This window comes from Molothrus aeneus, chromosome 18 (assembly GCF_037042795.1).
Source record: "Molothrus aeneus isolate 106 chromosome 18, BPBGC_Maene_1.0, whole genome shotgun sequence".
NCBI classification, from domain to species: Eukaryota; Metazoa; Chordata; class Aves; order Passeriformes; family Icteridae; genus Molothrus; species Molothrus aeneus.
In genome coordinates this window covers 1,589,323-1,609,332 of record NC_089663.1, presented here as the reverse complement: position 1 = coordinate 1,609,332, position 20,010 = coordinate 1,589,323, and the positions used below count along the sequence as shown (strand labels likewise).

General features: G+C 55.3%; 2 protein-coding genes across 5 annotated transcripts in view; one reads left to right on the top strand and one right to left on the bottom strand.

Annotated features, from left to right (window-relative positions):
- The window catches only part of UQCR10 (ubiquinol-cytochrome c reductase, complex III subunit X), a 149,339-nt gene that overhangs the window by 128,598 nt on the left and 731 nt on the right, over nt 1-20,010 (top strand). For both annotated transcript variants that reach the window (XM_066562385.1, XM_066562384.1), the window contains exon 2: nt 19,248-19,398. In XM_066562385.1, the coding sequence (XP_066418482.1) occupies nt 19,258-19,398 (141 nt within the window). In that variant the 5' untranslated portion in view covers nt 19,248-19,257. The remainder of the gene's footprint in view (nt 1-19,247; nt 19,399-20,010) is intronic.
- Nucleotides 4,118-19,127, bottom strand: ZMAT5 (zinc finger matrin-type 5). Of its 3 annotated transcripts, none has more exons than XM_066562160.1 (6): nt 19,073-19,127; nt 14,042-14,264; nt 13,598-13,660; nt 13,083-13,163; nt 6,825-6,936; nt 4,118-4,351 (listed from the first exon to the last, which is right to left on the bottom strand). In XM_066562160.1, exons 2-6 carry the CDS (start codon nt 14,166-14,168, stop codon nt 4,222-4,224), a joined length of 513 nt encoding a protein of 170 aa, XP_066418257.1. In that variant the 5' UTR covers nt 14,169-14,264; nt 19,073-19,127; the 3' UTR covers nt 4,118-4,221. The 3 variants fall into 3 exon arrangements, with proteins under 3 accessions (XP_066418257.1, XP_066418259.1, XP_066418258.1); XM_066562162.1 differs by having other exon boundaries at nt 14,042-14,267; nt 19,073-19,089; XM_066562161.1 differs by lacking the exon at nt 19,073-19,127 and adding an exon at nt 18,811-18,920.

Below are 20,010 nucleotides of genomic sequence, written 5' to 3'. Positions count from 1 at the left end.
TTTGGGGCAGTGGGACCTGGCTCCTTCCCAGCAGCTCCCACATCCCCCACCCCACTCCTGCCTCTTCCCATGGATCCCAGAGCTTTTATCCCCCTCTCCATGTCTCATGCCCTGATATTTTATGTTTGGTTTGATTAATGTTTCACTCCCCTTTGCCTCGATGGGGAGGATGCTCAGCCCAAGCCCCTTCCCAGAAGTGCTTTCACCTGGATTAACAGTAATTCCAGCAGGAACCAGGATGTGTCTGGGGCGCTCAGAGAGGCTCCACAGGGTCACAATTCCTGGGCCAAGCTGAGGATCCTACCCCAAGGCTGGTGGCAGGGAGCACCCTGTTACTCCTGATTTACACCACTGGGGCCTGGCCCTGGCGTGAGCCCCCAGGCTGAGGGACATTGGGAATCTCACAGCCTCACATCTGTGTGCACTGTGGGAGCCCATTCCCACCTAATGGATCGCCCTCCCCGAGCCCCCAGCGATGCATTTTTAATGGCAAAGAGATTAAAGGGATAAATAAAAACAGGGGAAGTGCTTGGGGCTGGGAGAGAATTGGGCAAAGCTGCTGCTCCCCTACAATGGGGCACTTCCCACTGGGAATGGGGCTGGAGGAGCCCATCCCAGGACACTGGGGCTGGGACATCCCCACCTTCACCTCCCTGGTGCTCCCATGGGGAAAACTCATTTCCCTGCACCAGCGTGGCAATTCCCACCCTGCTGCAGCACAGGGGGACACCCCATTTTTGGGATGCCAGGAGGAACTGGTGGCTTTTTATTGATTTGGGGTTTGGGTGGGGCCTCTTTTTGATCTTCTCTAATTTATCAAACAAATTGAAGCGAACGTCCAAATGAGAAATGGAAATGGGAAATGCTCCACGGCAATGAAATCACTCCGGCTGCCTCGCAAAGTGCGGGAGGCTCCGCATCAGTAATGAAATTTCATCCATCTCCTGCAGAAAGTTTGGATTTTTTATGGACTGGCATTTCCAAAGGAGCCACGTGGCCTCAGAGACATGTGTGTATATATATATATATATATATATTTTTTAACAGGGTCTATTATAGACACTGTGAATAAACATAAGAGAAGAAGAAGAAAAAAAAAAAGAGGACAATTTAATTTGCCAGAAAATACAATAATGTAAAAGAAAAAATTAGATAAAAGGAATAACGCCATCCCCCAAGCTCAGCGTTTCAAAGCTGCTCAATTAATTTTAATGGGAATCGGCAGAACGGATTTCCTGGGGCAGGTTTGGAATGGCAGCTCCCGATCCTGGAGCAGGCGGGATCCCGGAGCGGGGTCCCAGCCGCGTCCCTGCTCTGCCGCAGAGGCGACGATCACTGCGGCTGCTGCAACAGAGATGCTCCGGGATAATTCAATTAAGGGACCGCCAGGAAAGGCGAAAACAAAGGGAATGTGCCGGGGGGTGGGGGCTGCCGCGGGCGAGGGAAGGTGGGAGGGAGCAGGACCCTGCATGGGTTCTGTGGACATGGGAACAACGGAGCAAAAGTGGCAGCAACCCCAGCGGGGGTTGCCGGGCAGAGATTCCATAGCTCTGGGAAGTGTTTGGGATAGGAAGGGAAGAAGTTGGTAATGGTTGTTTCTCTCTCTTGTGCTGCAAGAAGTGTGGGATGGGCTCAGCTCCACCCCTGTCTCAGTCCAGTTCCTCGTCCCAGTCTCTGTCTCCATCCCCAACACCATCCTCAGTCACACTCCCATCCTTATTTCCATTCCTCTCTCTGTCCCTTTCCCCTCTTCCTATCCCCACTGCTGTCCCATCCTCATCCCATCTCCATCTCCTCCCCATGCCTGCCCCTCTCCCCTCCCCCAGTGCCCATCCTTGACCCTATCTCTACCCCCATTCCATTCCTTTTGTCTCTCTGTCCTGTCCTCACCCCAGTCCACATGCTGTCCCCATTCCCACTCCAGTTCCCGTCCCCCTCTCCCAGCAAGAGCTGCCAGAGGACACGGGCAGAGCCCAGCGGGGCTGCGCTTGGCAGGGGCCCAGCAGCCGCTCATTTCCCTAAAAGCTTCCCGATAAATTACTCCAGCTCCTGCTCCAGCAAAGGCACTTTGGCTCGGGCTTCACTATTGGGCAGCAGCTCCTCACCTCCACCCCGGGGACAGTGTGTCCATCCCTGCAGCATCCCTTGGGATCAGGGAGCAGCCATCCCTGTGGGAAGGAGCCTCAGCCCCGTCCTGCTTTGGAGCCCTCCTCCCACAGCCTTTTCCCATGGATGAGCCCACAGTGGCTGTGTCCCACCCCGGTGATCCATGGCACTGTCACCTCCTGCCACTGCTGTAACACACCCCCCACACACCCTGCAATCCCCAGCCTCCTCCCCCCAGGGGAGTTACACAGCTCCATGAATCCACGACATCCTGAGGGTGATGCTGGGCTCAGCCCGTCGGCCACACATCCTGCAGTTTTTGTGGGAAAACCCCAACTTTAATGAATCCCCCTTGGCAGCCCCTCTCACCTCCCCCTGGACAGGCTGGAGCTCAGCAGGGAATGCTTCTGCTCTTCCCTTTCAGCCTTTATTGGGAATTTCTGCTTCCAGAGCAGCTCACCTCCTTGGGAGCAAGGAAAGGCTGTGGCTGTTGCGTTTTACACTGGAATTTTCATTTACAGTTGGGTTCCAGAGCTTGGCCTCAGAGAACTCTATCTAATTTAAGCTGGATCTGGGGAGCCCTGAAGTTTGGAAGTGTTGGGTAGAACAACCCCTCCTGGATCAGCTGGAAAACCCACCAGGACAGGAGCACACTGAGCAGGAACAGGTCTGGGGGCTGATCAAAGCACAGCTCTAGTCAATGTGAGGAACAGGGAAGGATTTGGATGTTGACTGGGGAAAAAATCCATGGAAAGGACTGGAGTGGGAGTTCCTTGATCTGCTGGTGCTGGTGGCCTCAGAAGGTGTCCAGGAGCGTGTCCTGGCTGCCACCAGCAGAGCAGCCACTGTCCCCCTCAGTCAGTGGAGCCCCTCAACATTCCCCAGGACTCTTCCTCTGTGCCAGGCTGGGGCACAGGGATGCACATCCAAGCTTGGAGAGAGCAGGCCCAGATCCCACTCTGGAGCATCCCACAGTCCCTAGGGGGTCCCCACTTCCCATTTCCTTGGGGGCAGGGTTCCCTTGCTCCAGGGACTCCCACTCATTCCCAAAGAGGAGCCAGCTGGGTGCCCTTGTTAATCCACCTGTCCTGCAGGTGGAAGTGAGGACAGGACACACGGGGCTGATCCTGCATCCTCTGAGCCCAAGCCCAGGGCTCCTGCCTGCAAGGATAAAAACATTCTCTAGTTGGACCTAGAATTCATCCAGGCTGCAGCCAAGGCTGTTTCCAGGCTGCTGTCACATCCAGTCCCTGCTCCTCAGAGCCACATCCCAGGATGGGGCTGACGCTCCTGTGACAATTTGCCATCACATCCCTGCCCTGCTGGAGCGATCCAGGCAGGATTTGGCCACAGGCAGCTGGCTCCTACCCGTGCTCTTCATGAATCTGGACCCACCACCTCCCTGCCCAGCCAAACCTGGAATGCTCTGGCAGTGGGCACAGCCCTCCTGGACAAACCTACTGCCAGAGCTGCCTTCTGGGATGCAGCTGGACAGGATCCCCCCTTGCCCCTGGAGCTGCAGCACCCAGCTCCCTTCCTGGGACAGCCAAGGGCCTCCCTCACCCCACACTTTACCAGCAAGGAGAGATGAATCAAACTCACTGTGGAGAAACCTTGGGGTATTTCCACTCCTTGCCCCTCACCTCCAGCACAGCAGCAGCAGGGCTGAGGGAAGCTCCCCAGGCTCTCCATTGGGAGCTCCAGCACCTGGACCCAGGCAGGGTCCCACCCTGAATTTATCAGGAACAAACAGGGCACCAACACCCGAGGAAATGAAACATCAGTTCTAAAAGCCTGGGTCCTTCTCCAGCCTGGATCACAGAGCTGGAGTGAGAGCAGGCAGCAGTGATCTGAGGGAATGGATCCCACCCAGGAAATGGGGAATGTCAGCTCCAGGTGACAACAGACAGCCCCTGTGCAGGGCTGGAGCTGTGCTGAGCACAGATCCCCGTTCCAGAGCCAGGGGAGTGGCTCAGCCCACGGGAGGAACACGAACACGACACACGGAGGCTGCAACGGGCAGGAGGAGGGTTTATTGAAATAAAAGTGTGTATAAATAATCCTGTCCCTTTCCCAGAGCAGAGGCAGGCAGCCCCAGGCAGGCTCTGGGGTGCCTCAGCCCCACTGCAGGTTGGGGGGCACTGGCCACCCCCCGGGTGGGGGGGCCTGCAGGGACGGGGGCAGCTCCTGCACTGGTGGCCAGCCCAGAGGGTACTGGAATGGTGCTGGTTTCTCAAGAAGAGCACTGTGAGGGGAGAGGGAAAGGGATGAGGTGAGAAGCAGTGTGTCTGTCTGACACCAAGGCCAGGCTGGGGACTGGGCTTCCCTGTGCCCCCTCAGTAGCCCCCAAAGAGAAGGGGCCAGCAGAGGAGGGTTTTGGTTATCACCAAATGGGTTCATTCACACCCCCATCCCAAATCCAGCACCAGAACAGTTGTGTGACCATCCCCAGCATATCCAAGCAGCCTAACACAGAGTGTGCCAGTGAAAACTGAGGTGGGATCACTGAGGGAGCAGCCCAGCCCCCTGAGAGGGGCTCAGCAGGCACAGCTGCCAGGTGCAGGGAGCAGGGCTGGTCCCAGCCCCTCCATCCCCTCTCCTCACACAGCTGACTTGGAAGAACAAACAAAACCAGCAGATGTTTCTTTCCAAGCAGCCCAAATCCCAAGCCAGCTGTGCACTTCCCAAAGGACAAGGACCCCTCGGAAACGGAGGAGCTGCCAAACCAGCGGGGTGTGTGCACCACAGGACCCTTCAGCAGAGGGAAGAGGCTTCTCCCTCACCCCACAGCCTGGGAATCACTCTGTCCCTGCTCCTCTCCTCAGCTTTACTGGTGGAGGCTGCTGCAAACACCACACTGGGATGAAGAAGTGCAGGAGCAAGAACCATCTGTCCCTTGCCTCCAGTTTGACCAGGGCACGTTTCAATTCATGGGAAATGTACCTTTTCCATTAATTCCCAAGTGCAGGAAGCTCATTTGTTCTCTCACACAAGCCCTGACAGCAACCTTGCAGCTTCTCAGGCCTCTACCTCCGATCCTGATGAATCTTTTTAATTGTTATGCCAGAAGAAATCTAATCAAACTCCTTTACATAACCCCAGGGAGAAGCAGCACCCTCCTCTCCCTGCGGGGCCGTGGCCCAGAGCCAACTACAGGAGTAGTTTTCCAGGAGCGTTTTCCAGGCAACTAACACAGAGCAAAGTCACTTGGCTCAAGGTTTTATCCCCTCAGTGGGGATTCTCCAGAGCCCAGGATGAGGCAGGACCATGAGGACACACACCAGCCCCTCTGGGCAGGGATATTTGGTGTCATCCCCCCAGCACTGTGGCTCAGGCACAGGTGGATATGGAGCAGAGGGAATGCTGCAAGGTTGAGCCATCACCTAATGAGCATTTCCTGAGCAGCAGGACTGATCAATAGGCAGGATGCTGCCTGGGTACTCAATTCCCTGGGGTCTCATGAGCTACAAGTGCTCTATCAAAGGTTTACCTACAGCTGGAGCATTTTCAATGGCTGTCCCACAGGGACTCTCCAGTGGCCAGCAAGGTCAAGAATATTTCCTTTCTGAAGGTGTTAATGGGATCCCTCTCCTCTACCCACTTTCACACTCATGGAACTTGTGGCATCTCAGAAGCTTTGAGGTTTTGGATCCTTTTCTAATGGAAATCCATTCTCTACCATTTCCTTTGGAAATCAGTAAAAATCAATCCCATGAAATGTGGGGCTGGAGGGCACAAGGGGAGCACAGAGATGACTGGGAGAGGCATTGGCAAGGCTGGAGAGAGGAAGGGAAGTTCCAATAGTTGGTGTTTAATTCCTGTAGCAGATGGTTTCTGAGCCTGCAGGGAGAAGGAGGCTGGAAAAAGAGCAACAATCCTGGAAATTTGTTTTGTGCATCTATGGAGGCAGCACGGACCAAGTTCTGAAGGTCTGAACATTCCTCTGGGTATGACCAAGTAGTTCTGAAGGTCTGGAAATGCCTCTGGGAACAGTGACAGCTATCTTCTGTAAGAGCAGATCCACCCCATGTTCCAGGGATTCACAGGCAGGACAAACAAAATGGGGCAAGTGAAGTGCAGGGGACAGGAATGTGGGCACCTCTGCAAGGCCAAGGGCAGCTGAGCTGAGGGACAGAACAATCCCAGAGCAACAAGCTCAGACAAGCACCAGAAGGAAGCTCCTGCCCAGTCCAAACACGGAGAGGACGGGAACAAACAGAGAAAGAACAGAAGAGAGATTTGGCACCTGCCCAAATGTCATCCCATTAAGCCTGCGGCACAGTCAGGTGAGCGAGGAAACAGCCAGGGCCCCAGTCTGAATGGATCCTGTGAGGAGGAGCCAATTCCACCCTCCCTGGCAGGCAGGGCATGGGGGAGCTGTCAACAGATGAAAGCAGGCTCCTGACACTGAACCCTGGGCATTAATGAGCCAGCACAGCAGCAGCTCTGTCCTCCAGGTGTGCCTGTGAGCTCTGCACAGAGCTCTGCACAGAGCAAGGGCAGCCCTCTGCTGTGGCTTGTTCCCAAAGTGTCCCCTGGCAAACGGGGACACCTGTGCAGACATCCCTGGTGGGGCAGGCAGGCCTGCACCCACACACAGGCCCCTCATGAGTGCTGAGGGGTGTTGGGAGCTCTGATGCCCTGCACCCTCCCCTGTCCCAGCCCTCCTGTGGGATCCCCCTTGCATCCACACCTGGATGACCCCCAGCACCCAGTACCTGCTGCTCTGAGCTGCACTCAGCCTCTGGGCTCTCTTGTCCAGCCAGTCCTCGATGGTGCCTGGTGGGATATCTGCTCCCTCCCTCTGCAGCTCCTTCAGCCTCTTCTCTCCTGCTTGAGAGAAAGATTGAGATCAGAGAGGGCTGGATCAGAGGGAGGGCCATGAGAGAAAGGGCCACCAGACCCTTGTCCTTTCACTCCATTAAACCTGCTGCTCATTACCCTGCAGAGTTTCACAGGGTGGAGAGTGTGCACCATGCCTGGGCAGCCCCTCCTCCTCCTCCTGTGCCCTCCTGCCATCTGATGCTTGGTGACAGCTGCAGCCAGGCAGAGCAGGGGACAAGAGCTAAACCAGCACGGTGGCAGTTTGGGCACTGAGGGGAGTCTGACATCTCCCCCCGGGGCAGATCACCCTCATCCTTTCCTGGAACAGCCTCGGCTGGCCCTGAGCTGTTTCCAGAGCTGTGTCCCTCCAAGTGGCAGCAGCAACTGTGCCACCCCTGCCCTGTTAGGTGGAGATGACAGGGACAGTGTCCGGATCGATGCAGCCTTGGCAGCCTGGGGAGTCTGAACAGTTCCGGGTGCGTGTTCCAGCCAGCAGACAGATCCCAGAGCTGCTGTCAGGGCTGCTTAAGGAGCTCCCTGCCTGATGTGTCCCCAGCCCCTGCTCAGCCCAGGCAGAGCTGTCACCAGCCCAGGGGCAGAACCAGGGCAGAGAGAACCAGGGGACAAGTTCTTGTATTTAGAACCGTGGAATGGTTTGGTTGGAAGTCACCTCAAAGCTCATCCTGTCCCACCCCCCACCACAGTCAGGGACACCTTCCACTATCCCAGGGTGCTCCAAGCCCTGTCCAACCTGGCCTTGGACACTTCGAGGGATCCAGGGGCAGCCACAGCTTCTCTGGGCACCCTGTGCCAGGGCCATACCCCATCAGAGGGAAGGATTTCTTCCATAAATCACAGAATTACAGAATCGATCAGGTTCAAGAGAGATCACAAGATGTCCCCTCTTTCAGTTTGAGCCCATTACTCCTTGTTCTATTTCTCATGGTGGTTAGGAACGAGGAAGGAAACCAGTAGGAAACCTCTGCTGTTTACTGAATCAAGATTTCAACCCCTCCAATCACTCTGGAAGGGCTGTGTGGGCAGATGCCCACAGGCATCCCCTGGGGAGAAGGGCACGGAGCCAGCGTGGCACAAACCCACAGCTGCCCAGTTAGCAAAGCTCCCCAGTCCCCCCCAGCTGCAGGGAGGGAGCTGGTGCTGGACAGGTCTAGCAGGAGTCCTGACACAGCCACACTCCTGCCAGCACATCAGGGATGAGGACACACTCCCAGCAATCCCAGCCCCAGTCTAGTGGAAACTTCCCACCTAACAGACCAGGGAACTCAGAAAACCAAATACTGGTGACAATAAAAAGAAAACAGAGACAGCTGTGTGTCACTCCCTTAGCCCTGCTCATCCATCCTTCTGGGGGACCCCTGATCCCATTTAGGGATCAAGGCACCTGCAGCCGTGCCCCTCAGGAGCCTGCTCCACACCCACCCATCCTGTGTCACATGTTTTAAGGAAAATATTATACCTTTGCAGACAGAGTGTGAAATTAATAGTGCTTGGGCAGAGTGAAGGATCACTTCATCCTACTGGTGGCAACCAATTATTCATCTGCCTGTTGAATACTAAATCAGGACGGCAGGGATGTGCTACACAATGAGCAGCCAGATGGATAATTTGTCATCCAGCCTTTTCAGCTGCTGCTGCTGGGCGGGGTGACAACGTGCCCAGTGCCACCACAGAAAGCGCTGGGGTCCGGCTGCTGCTCTGAGCCCACCGAGAAGGTTGGGGACAGCAAAGTTCCAGTCTCCCACAGCTGTTCCCAGGGATCAAAGCCCCAGCAGAGCGACCTGGGGTCAATGCAAGCAGCTGGCCAGGTGGGGAGATGGGCAGGCAAGAAGCTCAGCCTGGAGAGCTGGGCACTGCTCACACTCAGGGTTAGACTCATCTGGCAACCTTGAGGACCTTATTTCCCTTTGTTCCATGTTCTTCCAGCTCCTGAGCACATCCCACCTCAGCAAGGGGACAGACAAGCAGTGTCTATGAGAAGCTTCAATAAGGCAGGGAAGAAAATCATGAAGAATCTCTCCCACCTCTCTGTACCACTGCCATTTCCTTTTCATGCAACTCCCAACCCCAGCAGAGAACAGAGCATGAACAGTCCAAGCTTCTCTGTTCAGCAGGGAGCCCCAAGGTACCACACCAGGGATGGAGTAGCCACAACTCCCAGCCAGAAAAGTTCACTGGATGCTGTGGAACCACTCTGGATTTGCATTGCCCCAAATGAGGCCCCAGATATCCACATCAGAAAGACATCCAGCTGTCTCCCTGTTCTCACAGCTCCAGGAGCTGCTGCTCCAGAGCAGTCCAAACCTCAGGCTCAGAAATGTGGCAGCAGGGATAGGCAGCTCTCCAGCTCTGCCCACCTTGATGATGTCCATGTCCCTCTGGAGCACACACATCCCATCCAGGGACCACCAAACACACCTTGAAATTGGAAATACTCCCTGAATGCCAACAGCTGTTCCAAGAAGCAGCTCTGAAAGGCCTTTACCAGCTCTTGCTCCCCACATGTGCCCATGCAGCTGGACAGGTGTGAAGGTGCTTCCCCCCCCATTCCTCCTCCTCCTCACTGTGGTGTTTGCTTCCAAGTCTGATTACAGCCAATTGAAAGAGCATCTGCAGTTGTGAAGTGCCTCTAATGATGCCAGAGCAGGGTCCACATTTATCTTCTCTCCTCATGGTGTTATTGTTGACAAAGGCACTACTGTGTGAGAGATGGAACCCACCAGTACCTGCTGGGGGGGGTCACCCAGCAAGGCAATGCACAGGAAATCCCTCAGCTCTCACCCAGCAAAGAGATGCACATGAAATCCCTCAGCTGCCTCCCTGGTGGATGATGTGGAACCCCAACTCCTCCAGAGCACAAGACCAGCACCAGAGCATGGCTGAGATGAGGCTGAGGAGCCTCTGCCATCGGAGCAGCCAAACAAGTGACTGCCCTGCAGCCCAGTGTGAGCACTCCTGCTCCCTGCCCAGTTAAACCAGTGGACTCCAGCCACCCCAGCAGGGCCCTCAGACCCCTGCAACTTCATGGACACCCTGCAAACCCTCCCCAGCTGTGCCCTCCTCTGGCAGCCCTGCCTGGCTGCAGCCATCAGAGCCAGGTCGATCCTGTCTGCACCAGGGACACGGATTAGCGGGGAGCCAATAACTCTGAGCAAGGAGATGGCAATTTGACAGTGACTTCTCCTGACATGACTGTACTTAAAATGACAGCTTGGAAGTGTCTGGCTGATGAATGATGCAGCAGATGCAGAAGGCTAATGCTTTGATGGGGGAACAGCTGGGAATATGAGCTCCCTCCCTGCTGAAGGTGTAAACTGTTGCTTCTTGATGAGGATATTCTACAGGGTGCAGAGATGCTGATGCCAAAGTAGGCCAGGCTCCAAGCTGTTCTAGAACATGGAATCATCCAGAAATTTTCCTACTTAACCCACAAAACTTAACCAAACTACAGGGTGAACTCCCAGCATTAAAAGGGCCAAATGTTAAGGATAATGTCATGTTTCCTTTGGCTGTGATAAAAATACTTCATTATCAAGGTGAGTTCACGGACACAGAGCTACCAATGCCAAATACTCACAGGGACTCAGGGACAGGTTCAATATTTACATGATAAAAAAAGTCTCATCATGGTTTAGATGGGTTAAAAATAAAAGTCAGACAAGGCTTTGCCTGCACCAGAGCTGAGGAAAGGGGGGTTAAGCAGCACTGTGGGCCCACCAGGAAAGCATCCCCCACCAGCCTGGCCACCCCCAGCATGGTCCCCCCAGGGCTTGGGAAAGCTCTGGAGCTTCCAGGCTCTCAGCTCATCTCAAATCCTTGAAAACCCCTGGCCCCAAAGCTGCCAAAATCTCCCAGCTGGGTCAGTGAGAGGCAGCGTGGTCCAGATTGCTCCAATCCTGCTGGCTGTGGCTTGGGATGGCTCATGGCTCAGAGATCCTGAGTGGAGATGCATGTGGGATATTACTGATGGAGGATCCTGTGTGAATTACACACCCTGCCACTACAAGCTTGCCCTCAACTCTGCCCTCCTCACCCCCAGCACCTGAGACAAGGGTGCTTGGGCAGGGTGCTTTGACACTTTGAAGGAATGCTGGGACGTGCCCATGACTCACCAGACAGTGTCTGATCCTTCCATCTGTCTGCTACAGGCTGTCCCTCTCCTCCACCAAATCCTGCTGAGCCTTTCCCTACACCAAATCCCTCCAAACTCTCTGATCAGAGCTGGAGCCTGTGTGATGCACAAAACCACACCATGAGAGAGGTGAGCAGGATTGAACTCTCCAACCAAGCACCCCCTGTCCCCTGGCCATCGCTCCTTCAGGGCTAATTGGTAAATGAAATGTTTGACTCCAGAGCACAAATGCAAGGTTTCCCAGTAATCTCCCTGGAATTGGCTCTCAGCAGCCAATCCTGCACTTACACCGACCCATTTGACACAAGTCAATACTCAATAACAAGTGTAATTGGCAAGGAAAGCTGCCCGAGTGCAGAGGAGCTGCCAGCCCTCCCTGCTCCGCTCCAGAGAGCTCCCACTTCTCCTGCAGGAACAGCCAGTGCCTGGAAATGCCAGAGGTTCCTGTGCTGCCACTCTGTGCACCCTTGGGAGCCCAGCAGAGGGGGGTCAGGCAGAGGCTCTGGCTGGAAGGTGGCTCTGGGAAGGGCTGGAGCACTCCATCCCCACCGTGGCTTTATCGACCGCCAGCAGCGCTCAGAGATTGATTCAGAGTCACCTCGGGGGCTCTCACTGACTCAGCACAACCTGGGAGAGCTCTGTGCTGCCTGCCTGCCTCCCCCTGAGCTCCCCTGAGCTCCCCCTCCCCAAATGGGATCCCTCTGAGGGCCAGGAGAGGCTCTGCCCCATGCACACCCCCCTCTCACATCCCACACTTCCAACACCTCAGCCTGGCTTTGCCAGACTCTTGGCAAAACAACAGCTGGCTCCAGAGAGGATGTGGGCATGGGAGCTGCTCCAAGCTGGGCTGCACTGGGACACCAGGCTGGGGAAGGAATCCTCCTCTGCTCCACATTGTCAGGCCAGATCTGGGTGCTGTACCCACTGCTGGGCTCCCCAGTACTGAGACAATGGCACAACCCACAATATGGGAATTTCCATCAGGAATTTCTATTGAAATACTTTAAAAATTACACATTTTTATTATGAACCCAGTCAAACACTGATCAGGTCATCCACAGAGTCTCCAGCCTTGAGGTATTTGAAACACACTGGATGTAGCCCTGAGCACCCTGCTTGCAGCATGGTGAGGGTTAGATGATCTCCAGTGGGGATTTCAACCATTCCACAAGTTCTCACCAACTCCTCACTCACACTCCCTGGAACTGTCCAAGGCCAGGCTGGATGGGGCTTGGAGTAACCTGGTCTAGTGGAAGGTGTCCCTGCCCATGGCAGGGGTGGAGTGAGATGAGCTCTGAGATCCCTTCCCACCCAGCCCAGTCTGTGATTCTGTGATTTTCTTTAACCACTAAAGTAATGACTCCTGTGGAGAAAACAGAGCTACCACCTCTTTTCCCTAAAAGAAAAGTAGTTCCAAGAATGGTAGTCCCAGAATGAGAAAGTTCAAAAGCGCTCTGCAGGCTCCCAGCAGGGAGCAGCTGCCATCCACCCTCTGCCCACACTTCACTTCCATCCAAAGCCACCCAAGCAGAGGCTGTTTCTGGATCCAGGACCCCTTTCACAGCCCGACAGCAGGACAGCTCTTCCCACCAGCTCTTCCCACGGGTGGAAGCAGCAGCTCCCTGGTAATAGCAGCAAGGTGGGGGAAAATCAAATCCATAAATTTAAGGGGATGTGATGTACCAGTGCCCTCTGCTGCTGACAGTTTTTATTCCCTGACTGAACAAAACCCCGAGGGCTCAGGAAGGCCACTCCAGACTCTTGCTGCCAAGTGGTAGCAGCACTGCTCAGCTCCAGGTTTGTGTCTGTGCCAGCAGCTCGAGAGCAGGGAGCATATGACAAACTGCAGCACTTCCAGGCTCACACAGCACTGGGAAGCAGGAGGGATTGGCTGGCTCCACACAGGCAGCAAGGGATCACAGCCTGCACAACCCCTCACACCCCCCTGCAGCAACTCCCCCTGCAAGGAGATCCTCAGACATTGCCCTGTTGGAGGACTCACCTTGAACCTGGGCACTCAGCTTCTCCAGGTCCTGCTCTGTCATGTGGGAAAATCTGCAGTTGGACCCAAAATCACACTGTCCTGGAATGAAATAGTGAGATTTGAAAATTCAGTTTCAAAATCCTCTAGATTAGATAATAGGAAATATTTCTTCACAGAATGGGTTGTAAAGCATTGGAATGGGCTGCCCAGAGAAGTGGTGCAGTCACCACCCCTGGAAGTGCTCAAAAAAGTCTGTGGATGTGACACCTGGGGACACAGCTTAATGATGAACATGGTGGTGCTGTACTAACATTTCGACTTGGTGATCTTAAAGGTCTTTTCCAACTTTAATAATTCTGGGAAGAGCCAAAGTCCCATGAGAACCACCCAGAGGAGGTCCTTGAGCAAGCAAACCCAGGCTCCATCACACCTGGATGCCAGACACAGGCCCAAGCCCCTCCCTCCAGCCCTGGGCTGGCTCTGGAAGGAGCTGCTCAAGCCCAGGCACTTCTTTCCACCTTAGAACTCCTCACCTGTTTGCAGAAACTTCCGACAAGGTTTCTTGGTTTGCTCTTCCTGCAGGATTGCAGCAGCATCTGGGGAGACAAGGGATGAACAGGTAAAGATCCTGGGCACAGCAAAATCCCATCATCTCCAGTCCCAAACTGGTCAGGGAGCAGAAGGAAGCAGAGGGACATGCAGGCAATGGTTTCACAGCCAGTTTAGCCCATTCCCACTGCACTCCTCAGGCTGGCACTAACATACCTGGAGCTGTGTGCTGAGACAGGTCAGAGCCACACAGGAGGGTTTCACCCCTGGGACTGCCTGATCCAGCAGCATCACATGCTCAAATTGCTGGCACACAGAGTGTATATAAACCATCAGTGCTGATTTATTTTCTCTTCCCATTCCCTCCCATCCACATCCATCACCTCCCCAGTCCCAGGAAGGGAGTGGCAGAAGCTGGGAGCACCCACCTCGGAATAAGTCGTACCAGACTCTCTTAGCCCGCAGATGCTGCACTCCATTGAGGTGTTTCTTCCTGTTGTGCAGGTTGTCCTGGAAGGACCTGTCACAGTAGTCACAGAAGTACCTTTTGCCCATCTCTCTCCTGGCAAAACAGTATCAGCATGTCCTGGGGTCATCAGGCAGCTCCTCGGCGCCCAGCCATGGGAATGGAGGATCCAGGATTTACAGCGCCTGCTTCCAAAGGAGGAGAACTCAAATCACTTAGGGCTGGCAGGCAGACAAAGAGGTGAGACCCAACAGTTCATATCCTTGTCCATCACAGACTGCTGGGGCAGGATCTGCTGCCTGTACATGGGAGAAAAGGCCTGATCTGCATTTATCTCTGTCACCCAAAGCAACAACAGCTCTGCTGGAAGGATTCTCCTTCCCTGAGCTCAGAGCACAGAAAACAGAGAGCCACAGGCTGCAGGGAAGGTGCAGCACAAACCATGCAAGGTGCAAACGGGAGGAGCTGGAGGTCCTGGGGACCTTTGACCACAACCTCCACGAGCTGATACAAAAGAGGAAGGAAACTCCCCAGTGTCCATCTCTGCAAGGTAAGGAAGAAACTCAGCAAAGCTCATTTTATCCTCAAAGATAAAACAGAAGCTGATCTCACCTGTCCTGTGGGCAGCTGCATTATAAACACTACAGGACATATTTCCTACAATCCACTGAGCCACCTGTTTTTTCCTAGACATCATGGATTGCTCTCCTCATGCTCCCCAGCCTATGGCACCAAGGGGTGTCTGCTCTGAGTACAGCACTAAGATCACAACAGAATTTGGGAGCTCCCACCTGTGCTGGGCCTGCCACTGTCAGTGCAGGTGAGATCAGCTTGTGTTTAGTCCTTCAGGCACCTGTCCCCATCAGATGTCCCTGCTGGAGGGGCAACAAACACCCTGAAGGAGCTGCAAGCTCTCTCCTGAGGGATACAGAGGTACCTGGTGAATGGCAAAGATGGATGGACTGGGAGATAATCTCCAAAAGCAATTCTCCAGGTTTTGACACTTTGACAGCTGAATGCATTTAAAAAGTGGCACAGAGACCAGCACAAGAAATAAAGATTTCATAAATAAAATGGGTCCAGAATCAATCACAGCCCCCTGGCTGACTCCCCTGGCTCAGCATGAAGAGCAGAGCACCAGGCAACCCCTCAGAGCCCAGTGTGCCCAGCTCAGGCAGGGCTGCCAAGCCTCCTGCCAGACATCCATCCCAGCAGGAGCACCAGCACCACATTCCCTTCCCTCCCCTGCTCCCAGGAACTGCTGCTTCAAAATCAAACCCCTGGAAATCTCCAAGGCCTCACACCACAAGTTAAAGCAAAGCTGCATTCCGTGGGAAGACCTTCTGAGATTTTTAATATTGGATTGCAAACCTCCACACTGAAGGTAAAATGTTCAGATATTCCAAGTGAACTGGAATCCCTTTGAGGTTCCTTCCTGGGGGGGGTGAGGGCTGGCCATGCCCCAGCTGGGTGTGCTGGGACCCCAAATCCCCCATGCCCTGGGCTGATCCTGACCCAGCTCTGCAGGGCTTGAGGTCTGAAATCGTCCTCCTCCAGCCCAAGAACCCAAACCCAAGAACTGCTTAATGAGCACGGAGCCATAAATTCCCTCATCCTTTGCATCCCTGAGTTTTGCAGCCAGGTTTGCAGCACTGTGGTGAGGCTGCTGCAATTCAGGGGGATCAATGCTTTTAAATACTGAAAAATCCCTGTTCCACATGCTATTCCATAGTCTCCCAAAGTTCCTGGTGACACAGAAATCTCCCTGTCTCAGCTGCTGGCTCCTGCACTCCATCTCTGCAGAAGAGAATACTGCAGACAGGGAAAACAAATGAGATTCTGCAGCGGTCCCACACAAGTTTCCAGAGATCTCCCAGGGAATTCTGCCTGCGGAAGCCCAGCAGCAGCCAGCCTTTGAAATCGTATTTCAAACTTTCTCTTTCATCACTCCAACAGCAATAATTGCAGAAGCTCCTTCCCCCTCCTCCCCCAACAACCAGGGCAGAAAGCTCCTCCAGACTCCAGATCCCACATCCCACGGCTGCCTGCTCCCAAATTCTCTGAGCAATTCCCATTGCAGGGGACAGAGGGATTGTAAAAAGCAATTAGAGAGGTATCAGATTCTCCCTGAGACTTTCCCCTTCAGTGATTAAACCCAACACTTATCCCCCTCTTTTCAAGGATCCCACTGCATGGATGCCTTGCTGGGTTCTGCCAACTCTCTGCAACACCAGCACTTCCCAGCACTCTGTGAATCCAGAGGAGTCAAAAGCTGCTTCTGAGCAGCACCAGCCTATTTCCATCTCCCCAAACGGCTCCAGCAGTAAACAAAGAGCATTATTCAGCTGAAAACAGAGATGGCTCCTAATTAAATCCATCTTAGTCATTATAAAATAAAGTAAATGTAGCTGTTCTATAAAGAGCTGCCTCAGCCTGGCCGTTTCCTCTCAGCATCTCCAGCCCCTGATTTGCAACTGAATCAGGGCACTCAGACCTGGGCCCACCACAGCCATAAATGCTTCCAGCCAGGCTTTGTGCCAGCTTAAAAGTCTTCCTGAATAAATGCAAATTAAAATTAAAAAAAAAACAACCTACAACCCAGAGCTTTATGTTGTATAAAAGTGTAACAGCAATGCTGCGCTGTGTCTCCTGGAGCCCTGCTGGGTGAGCAATATCCTGGTCTGAGACACCTCCAAGGTGACAGAGAGGGGCTTGGGACAACTCTAGCCAAGATATCCTGGGCACCATCCCACATTCCCCTGCTCCAGCTGCTGCCGGAGCACTCCACGCTGCTCTGTGTCAGCTGCAGATTTTATCTCTGCCCCTCGGGGTGTTTCCCCTGGCAGAGGGAGGAAGGTGACCCGGGAGGGGGCACAGACTCCTTTGTGTCTGGGGGGAGCTGCTGCTCTCCACAGCGGGCCCGGGAGGTGCTGCTGGGCCCTGACCTCAATTTCCTGCCTCCTCACAGCCCGGGCTCGGGGCCATTCCAGCCACTTCGGAGACCCAGGCAGATGTGAATTAATTAAATGCAAGTGTCAGCCTTCTGATACTCGGCTGCCAATTTAAATGGGCTCAGATCTGCAGGGAGACCTGGAATGGCAGCAGAGTTTGCCAGCACCTTCCCAATGACAGAGGCACAGATCCTGCTTTCCATTCCACCCAGAGGAACCATGGAATCATGGAATGGTTGGGTTGGAGGGACATTAAAGCTCATCCAGTGCCAGCCCTGCCATGGCAGGGACACCTCCCACTGTCCCAGGCTGCTCCCAGCCCCAGTGTCCAGCCTGGCCTTGGGCACTGCCAGGGATCCAGGGGCAGCCCCAGCTGCTCTGGGCACCCTGTGCTAGGGCCTGCCCACCCTGCCAGGGAACAATTCCTAATTCCCAATATCCCATCCATCCCTGCCCTCTGGCAGTGGGAGCCATTGCCCCTTGTCCTATCAGAGAATCATGGAATGGTTGGGTTGGAAGGGACCTTAAAGCTCATCTCATCCCAATCCCTGCCACAGGTAGGGACAGCTTCCATTGGGAATCCAGAGCTTATTTGGGATCAACAGCAACCCCACCACACACAAACCATCCTGGTAGCAGCAATTAATGGGCAGCTGGGGGGATTTGTGTTAGATAATCCAGAGCAGTTACATTTCAAAAATAAAATTTGAGTTTTTCTGCTCTGTGGTGACCAAGGTCAGAAGCCAGGGAATGGCTGGAGCTGGGCCAGGGCAGCTCAGGCTGAGATCAGGGCAAGGTTCTCCCCCCCAGAGGGTGCTGGCACTGCCCAGGCTGCCCAGGGAATGGGCACAGCCCCGAGGCTGCCAGAGCTCCAGGAGCCTTTGGGCAGCACTGCCAGGGATGGACAGGGTGGGATTGTTGGGGGTCTGGACAGGGACAGGGGCTGGGCTGGATGGTCCCTGGGGGTTCCTTCCCACTTGGGATATTCTGGGGTTCCAAGGGATAACACTACACAGGGATGTGCCAGGCACCTTCCAGGCTTCCAGAACAAGCAGAGGTCTTGTCCTAACCCAGAAAAATCCCACAGGTCCCCACAGTCACTGCATGAGGGAAAAAATATGAATAAATCAGGAGAAACTACTCTGCAGACAGACTTTGTGCTACTTCTGAGGGGGTGGGACAAACAAAACAACAGAGCAGCATCACTTGAGGATCTGCTCTGGAACTTCATGGACACTTGCTTAACAACAGCCCTGTGGGGAAACAGCCTCAGTGTCAGGATTCCCCTGTCCCGCCCCTGTCTGTTCTGCCTTCCTAAATCCAAATTTACCTCTCTCCTCTCTGCGCTAGAGTCAACCAGGGCTGCTCTGCTCTCACTGAGTTTAAAAAGAGAGGGGCAGCAAATGGGAACATTCCCACTTTTGTTCTGCCACACGGGGCCAGGTCCCACTCACTCCTCCCGAGGCCTCTGGAGCAGCTGCCAGAGGTCCCCTGGCCCTGGCACAGGTGCCCAGAGCAGCTGGGGCTGCCCCTGGATCCCTGGCGGTGCCCAAGGCCAGGCTGGACACTGGGGCTGGGAGCAGCCTGGGACAGTGGGAGGTGTCCCTGCCATGGCAGGGGTGGCACTGGATGGGCTTCAGGGTCCCTTCCAACCCAACCATTCCTCGATTCATGAGCCCTACGCCTCCTCCCACTCCCCTGACACTGACATCAACCCCCTTTTGCAACCCTAAACTGCAGAAAACACCCCAAAAACCACCCCAAATCGCCTCCCACCCACCTTCCGGGGGTCAGCTGAGGGCAGTGACCGCAGCTTCCTTCCTGTCCCTGTCACCCTTGGTCGGACACCAGGGCAGGGCAGGGCAGGCCCGGAGTATCTCTGCCCCCTCAGCCCCGTCTGGGTCCCGCCCCAGCCACGGCCGGGCCGGTTTCACCGCACAGCCCCCGGGGCTGCCCAGCGGAGGCCGCTGAGGACAAGGCGGGAGGGACGGGACGAGTGGAGCCTCACAGGGACCCCCGATACCCCGGCCACGCTCACCCACCTCTGCCTAGGCCCGCGCCGCGCCGCCTACAACTCCCACAACACCCTACGGCAACAGCGCATGCGCAGGTCACAAACGGCACAGCGCGCAGCCTACAACTTCCAGCATGCCCCACGGCCATCGCACGCCATATAAATAACAGAGTACCGCCTACATCCCCCAGCAGCCCTCGCGGCGCAGGCAAGATGGTGCTGTTGCGGCGGGTGTACGGGTCGCTGTTCCGCCGCAGCTCCACGTTCGCGCTGTCCATCATGCTGGGCGCGGTGCTCTTCGAGCGCGCCTTCGACCAGGGCGCGGACGCGCTCTTCGAGCATCTCAACGAAGGGGTAGGGGCTGTGGAAGGCCCGGCCGGGGCCGCCCGGGCGCGGGCCAAGCGCTGAAGGTCAGGCCGGCCCCGCTGGGCCCCGCCCCGGCAGCCCCGGGCCCGCGGCTCGTCCTCAGGGCTCGCTGAGGGTCAGCGCGGCTCGGCCGCCCCCGAGGGGCTCCGCGGCTGTCGTGGCGCTCGGTGGTCCAGGCTTCGGGGTGTCCTTGGGCTTCTCTGGCCGCTTGGAAGGGGCGTGCAAGGCAGGGGGGGAGCGGGAGGAGGAAAAGGAGCCGATTTTTTGCTCTGTAGGCCCCCGGCTCGGCCGATCTGGCCACGGCAGAGGAAGGGGATAAGGGCTGGTGGCCTTGGGTGTCCCCAGCCCCTGGATCCCTTGGGTAAAAGGGGTCATGTCGTCCTTAGGCGCCTAAGTACACCAGTGGCGGGATAATGACTGCAGGATAGCGAGGCAGGCTTGGGGAAGACCTTGGAGCCCCGTTCAGGGCATACAGAGGCTCCAGGAGATGAGAAAAGGATTTGGGACAAGAGCCTGAAGTGCCAGGACACAGGGAATGGCTCCCACTGCCAGAGGGCAGGGATGGATGGGATCTTGGGAATCAGGAATTGTTCCTTGGGA

What these genes read in the sequence shown, in the direction of transcription:
- ZMAT5 (XM_066562160.1), bottom strand. Translation starts at nt 14,168, where the DNA reads ATGGGCAAAAGGTACTTCTGTGACTACTGTGACAGGTCCTTCCAGGAC. An exon ending in CTGGTACGACTTATTCCGAG is followed by an intron (nt 13,661 to 14,041) that starts GTGGGTGCTCCC and finishes TTGTCTCCCCAG; the next exon opens with ATGCTGCTGCAATCCTGCAG. An exon ending in AGTGCAGCTCAGAGCAGCAG is followed by an intron (nt 4,352 to 6,824) that starts GTACTGGGTGCT and finishes CTCCCCTCACAG; the next exon opens with TGCTCTTCTTGAGAAACCAG.